Source organism: Gadus chalcogrammus, chromosome 14, assembly GCF_026213295.1.
Source record: "Gadus chalcogrammus isolate NIFS_2021 chromosome 14, NIFS_Gcha_1.0, whole genome shotgun sequence".
NCBI classification, from domain to species: Eukaryota; Metazoa; Chordata; class Actinopteri; order Gadiformes; family Gadidae; genus Gadus; species Gadus chalcogrammus.
In genome coordinates this window covers 3,629,912-3,635,942 of record NC_079425.1, presented here as the reverse complement: position 1 = coordinate 3,635,942, position 6,031 = coordinate 3,629,912, and the positions used below count along the sequence as shown (strand labels likewise).

The 6,031-nt window shown below is 45.4% G+C and overlaps 1 protein-coding gene across 1 annotated transcript; it reads right to left on the bottom strand.

Moving 5' to 3' along the window:
* Positions 1-2,289: 2,289 nt before the first annotated feature.
* LOC130403500 (low choriolytic enzyme-like) lies at positions 2,290-5,795 on the bottom strand. The gene is made up of 10 exons (XM_056607884.1): positions 5,789-5,795; positions 5,568-5,691; positions 5,060-5,105; positions 4,850-4,921; positions 4,565-4,720; positions 4,042-4,159; positions 3,631-3,809; positions 3,391-3,472; positions 2,969-3,099; positions 2,290-2,662 (listed from the first exon to the last, which is right to left on the bottom strand). The coding sequence occupies exons 2-10, from the start codon at positions 5,634-5,636 to the stop codon at positions 2,652-2,654; spliced, it is 864 nt and encodes a 287-aa protein (XP_056463859.1). The 5' UTR covers positions 5,637-5,691; positions 5,789-5,795; the 3' UTR covers positions 2,290-2,651.
* Between the last annotated feature and the right edge of the window lie 236 nt (positions 5,796-6,031).

Sequence of the window (6,031 nt, the reverse complement as noted above, 5' to 3'; positions counted from 1 at the left end):
GTTCCGATAGAAGAGTTTCAATTTGACATAGATGTGAATGGTATATTTCTCTGTGTTGTTTCTTATTTGCTTGTGTGTTGAGTTTTGACACAATGAGCCAAGTTTGGCTAAATGTGTTCAAGCAATTGAAAAAAACTGTAATATACAGTATGGTCTTCCATAAATATCATACTGAACTTCATATCAGCAGCAGTATTCACAATAAGCAATCGAAAGCTCACCATCGTGGGACAGGGGCTTCAGGTATCTAAGTAGCCCATTAATCTTCTGCACGGGAGCATGAATGTGTGTATATCTAAGTGTGTGTGTGTGTGTGTGTGTGTGTGTGTGTGTGTGTGTGTGTGTGTGTGTGTGTGTGTGTGTGTGTGTGTGTGTGTGTGTGTGTGTGTGTGTGTGTGTGTGTGCGTGTGTGTGCGTGTGTGTGTGTGCTATCCACCTTCACCGATGCCGTCTACCCTCTCCTCTGTTAACAGGCTGTTGCTAAGATACCACCCGTTCATCTTCAATCCCACTAACAACCAGCCCTAGTGTGTGTGTGTGTGTGTGTGTGTGTGTGTGTGTGTGTGTGTGTGTGTGTGTGTGTGTGTGTGTTAGTGTGTATGTGTTTCGGTGGGGGTGGTACAACATACACACAAAACATACATACACACACACTGGTCCAACATATATACACAAAAACACACACACACACACACACACACACACACACACACACACACACACACACACACACACACACACACACACACACACACACACACACACACACACACACACCTATAAATCACCCCTGAACACTGCTGACATCTCAAAGGTCATTTCATGACACGAAGGGAAGTTTTCATACAATGGCTTCTGCTCACTGACCTCCCCCCACCTCCGGCTGGATACACACAGATCACATTGATACCTCACAATCCTCCAAAGGCCACTAAATGGCTTTTCCCTTGTCCGTCCAATGTAATGTTATCTCTCACTCTCCCTCTCTCTCTATAGCCTGGTGTTTGTGTGTGTGTGTGTGTGTGTGTGTGTGTGTGTGTGTGTGTGTGTGTGTGTGTGTGTGTGTGTGTGTGTGTGTGTGTGTGTGTGCGTGTGTATGTGTGTGAGCGTGTTTGTGTGTGTGTGTGTGTGTGTGTGTGTGTGTGTGTGTGTGTGTGTGTGTGTGTGTGTGCGTGCGTATGTGTGTGCGTGTGTGAGCGAGTGTGCGTGTGTTTTTATATGTGCGTGTGCGTGTGTGTGTGTGTGTGTGTGTGTGTGTGTGTGTGTGTGTGTGCTCTATCTCTATAGGTATAGTGTATCCCCCCCCTCCAGTTGAAATCCAATGCCACCACACACACACACACTCACAGACAAACACCCATATGGCTTCTATGAATAATTCACAGCATTGTAAGGATGCTAGCGATGATGTGTGTATGTTTGTGTGAATGTTGGTGTGTGGTAGAGACTGGCGCTATATGCATAGGGAGGACGATATAAGAGCATGGAACTCAGTCTGGTGTGTAGGACCTAAACACACTTCTGAAGGGGACTGGTTGTTTAGCTACCTCATGCTAAAGATACATTCCACAATGGATCATTAAATATGTCATTTAAGACAGTTTTAATAGATAAATGGTCGTGTTTTGAGATATTATTATGTTGTGTATAAAAAGCGGTCAAGGCAGTAGCCTAGTCCAAATATTTCAGTTCAGTGTAGTTAAATAGGTGTTCATGTTGGCCTGAAACAGCAACACAGGATTAGCTTTTCATGAAATGAAATTCAGTGAGAGCAGGGGATTAGCTTTCATGAAATGAAGTTCACTGAAAGTGGTGGATTTGGGTGTGTTTTAGGTGTGCTGTGAAGCAGATTTATTTACAAAGAGAGACTGTATTTAGAAGTGTATACCTATTCATTTAATGCTACGGGATAGTCTACTCGTGTTTATATTAAAGTAAATTGAACTAAAAATATATATTATGTTGCCCAATCTATTTTTTAACATCAATCGAACCAGGATTCTCCTTGCTTGAAATGGTAAAATAGCGACCTCTATTGTCCAATAATAGCATCATATGGATTGTGTTTAATATGAACATATGTATTTGAGTTCAAACCTGTATGCTTTGAGCATACATCATTGAAGTAAAGTATTAAAATGTTTATTCCAATTTTGTATGATCCCGCTAGGCTTATGTGAGGCAGTTCTTATACTGAATAAAGTGTTGACAGTTGTTGTCGTGGTCAGAAATGCTGCTAAAATTAGGATACAGTTCCACTTTCATATTTCCTTTTCTGAATGCTGATCTTGCAAGCCAGGTTTTTTCTTTTTTAAACAGCATTTATTAATGATGTATTAAGACAGTAAAGGGGGGTAGGGGGGTTACCTCAAGGTCATCCCTAAGAAGTCATTACAAACTAAGCAAGCCCATTTAAAAACAGTTTGTCATAGAAAGGCCAGAAAAACAAATCATTTCCCGTTAAAATACAAGATGGAAGTCTTCCAAGGACAATTAGGTATAGCTGGGTGGGATCCATATGCGCTGGATTTAGTAAAGGGAATAACAGAAGGGAGGAAAGACCAAAGTGTTGATCCCATTCGATTTTAAACGTAAAGGAGAGGGTGCCAGCGAATGTGTCGTCCATCAGAGCATTGAATCCTGTCTTCAGCTCAGTAGCCACCTGTAAGGGAACATAAAAACACGTTATGCATGGTAAATAGACTGCATTTATTCTTGCGCTTTTCTAGCCAGTGGCCACTCAAGGGGCTTTACAATAATGCCTAACATTCACCCATTCATGACAATCACGCCAGGAGAAGCCGGGGATCGAACTAGCAACCTTCCGGTTACCAGCCAACACACTCTACCTCCTTAGCCACATGATGCCCGTTTGACAAAGAGGGCTTGAATCTGTTGCTCCACAGACCACCTCGTTTGATTGAACGTGATCAGCTGCCTGTTGGTGTCATATCGGGATTTTACTCACGGCACCGGTAGAGTTTATTCAGTCGTTTGATGTCGTTGCCACTCATCTTGGTGGCTTGTCCGATGACTGCCGTGGAGTCAGGGATGGGGACGATGGTGGGCAGAACTCCGCGCCGCTTGGAGAACGTAAATCTACGGCAGAAGATTAACACAAAGTTGAAGTAACATACGGGCCTGGGATTATAGATTCAAATAGCATTAATGTTACACATATGTATATTTAATACAATAAGGAGGAATAAAGCATAAAAATGCAAAAATAAGTTCTTTAAATAAAAATGATATCGATATTTGGCGCCAGCCGCCAGTGTATACATTTCCGTATCGCATGAAGAAGGGCAACCATAAATATTGACCGTTTCGATATTTTGTCCCAACCCTAATTGCGTATACACATGAAGACACGCAGGCACACACACTGACCTGCTGTAGTGCATGATGGAGCTGTAGTCGTACGGAGTGCCCAGGTTGTTGGTGTTCACCTTATCGAAGTTGTGCAGTTTTCCTGTTGAGAAGGAGAGGTGTCAGGGCATGGAGCCGTGGTGTCAATATCGTTACAGACATACAATTACGGCTAACCTTCCTATAATAACTGTTAACTTAAGATACATTAAGATAACTTTATCTTAATGTTAACCCAAACAGTGGCCAGGGTGAGCGCACCTGGAAGGACGTTGTTGGCCTGGATTCTGACGTGTTTGTCTCTGTCGGAGCGCGACTGCTCGTGGTTGAAGCCCAGGGCGTGCAGGATCTCATGCTGGACGATGCCGCGGGAAACACACCCACGCTGCTGGAGGGAGATAACTTGACGTCCTCGCTGGCGGCCTATATAGGACCAGCACCTGTCACACACACACACACACACAATAACACACACACACACACACACACACACACACACACACACACACACACACACACACACACACACACACACACACACACACACACACACACACACACACACACACACACACGCTCACGGGCCCACACACAGAAAATAAGAACTTTGTGAATAAACAAAACATAGGAGGTGGAGTAGAATGTGTGAGTGCAGCTGTGAGAGCTTCTTACCCGGTGAAAGGACAGAAGTAGAGATAGTCCCGTTGCCTCCGCCTCCAGACGAAGCGAATACAGGAGACTCGGTGAAACTCCACCAGGCTCTGAATGATGACATTTCGCTCGGCCCTGCCTTTAGACACACAGAGAGAGTGGAATCGGAGGAAGCTCAGACAGTCGTTGAACATTTCCCCATACAGCAGTGGTTCTCAAATAGTGTGTAGAAAAATCAGTGATACCAATCACAGATAAAAAAAATGATGGGGAGAAAAATAAACGAACATTACTAATGTGTGTGCGTTCTATTTGGCAGTGTAAACATAAACACTAAAAGGGTTGTTGTGCGTTTTCTCGATTTTCTATTGTCTAGCATTCAGAATGAAAACGACCCGATAGTAGGCTACCCCTAGGGGTACACTCACCCCCATTTGAGAACCACTGCCGTAAAGTATACTCAACTGTCGGCACAGTTTGCTGATGTAAATGGAAGACACACACATACCGGCCCATATTCAGCAACACATATTCAGTGACTTACTGTATTTTGGGGAGATGTAAATAGGCACATAGACATAGCCTCTGTAGCTCCTTGGCCAGGTGCAGCCCCTGGCCGTGCAGGGATCGGCGTTCCGAGTGGACGTAGACGGCTGGGCGATGTCTCCGAATTTGATCTGCGGCCCGCTCCTCAAGCGCTCTGCAGAAACACATGTTTACATCAACCGACCGCACATCACGACGACCGGACGAGGAAGGAGGACGACGAGGAGAGGACGATGAGGTTCCCTGTTTGATTCCCGTGGGGGATGGCCTTACACACACGTACCCAGTCCGGTGTTCGCAGCCTCGATGAGGTCGGAGGCACCCTGTGGGGCCTCAGTCTCGCGCTCTGAGCTATCTGAAAACACAGCAAGGAGGCGTGGGCTGAGTTAAAGGCGTGTGCGTTGTGTTCGTATGACAGAGGGAGCCGCAGACAGAGTGGTACAGAGCAGTATGGAGGTCGCAGCAAGCGTGTCATGGCTACAGAGAAACTCACCCAGTTCGTTGTCATCGTCCTCCCCTGTTGTGCTGTTTCTTTCACCCTGCAAGGAAAGAAACACAGAAACGTATTTTTTTGAGCGTGTGTGTGTCTGTATGTGCGTGTGCATGTGTGTGGGTGTGTGAGAGAGAGAGGAAGAGAGATGGAGGTAGAGAGATACAGAGGGAAGGATGTAGAGAGATAGACAGACAGACAGAGATGGAGGAAGAGAGAGAGACAAAGAGATGGGGGAGAGAGAGACAGAGAGATGGAGTGAGAGAGAGAGAGACAGAGAGATGGAGGGAGAGAGAGAGAGAGAGAGACAGAGAGATGGAGGGAGAGAGAGAGAGAGAGAGAGAGATGAAGTGAGAGAGAGAGACAGAGAGATGGAGTGAGAGAGAGAGACAGAGAGATGGAGGGAGAGAGAGAGGCAGAGAGATGGTGGGAGAGAGAGAGATGGAGGGAGAGAGAGACCGAGAGATGGAGTTGGAGAGAAAGACAGAGACAGAGAAACAAAGAGCATTACCGAAGCATTGGAGAAGACAGCACTTGAAGTCAGAGAGAGGACGAGGATGAGAGTTGCGAAGGAAGTCATGATGAAATCCCTCGATCTTATCTTCTTTTTAGGTCCAAGGATCTGAACAGATTTGCTGAAATCAAAAGAAGAAAGAAGCAGATGAGCACAGCTGTTGTGTCAGTGTCCCCCATGTGTGAGGGGGGGACAGCAAGATAAGGATTTCCCCTTACCTCTTCAGGAGAGTCGAAGGCTGTACACAAAGGCGTCTTGCCCTCTTCTTTTATAGACGCCATGGGTGGACCTCTGATGTTTTTTTGGGGGGGTTTCATCTGCAAAGTCCTCCTCCATTGATTTAGTGCATGCTTGGTTGTAAGGTGACAATTAATAACATTGTTGAATCTAAGCCAAATCTGTCTCAACAATTAAAAATCAACGCTTAATAACCTGTCAAACTAGAAGGGTCAGTGGCGGGA

What these genes read in the sequence shown, in the direction of transcription:
- LOC130403500 (XM_056607884.1), bottom strand. Translation starts at nt 5,636, where the DNA reads ATGACTTCCTTCGCAACTCTCATCCTCGTCCTCTCTCTGACTTCAAGT. An exon ending in GGCTGCGAACACCGGACTGG is followed by an intron (nt 4,721 to 4,849) that starts GTACGTGTGTGT and finishes GTGTTTCTGCAG; the next exon opens with AGCGCTTGAGGAGCGGGCCG. An exon ending in GGCCAACAACGTCCTTCCAG is followed by an intron (nt 3,473 to 3,630) that starts GTGCGCTCACCC and finishes CCTTCTCAACAG; the next exon opens with GAAAACTGCACAACTTCGAT.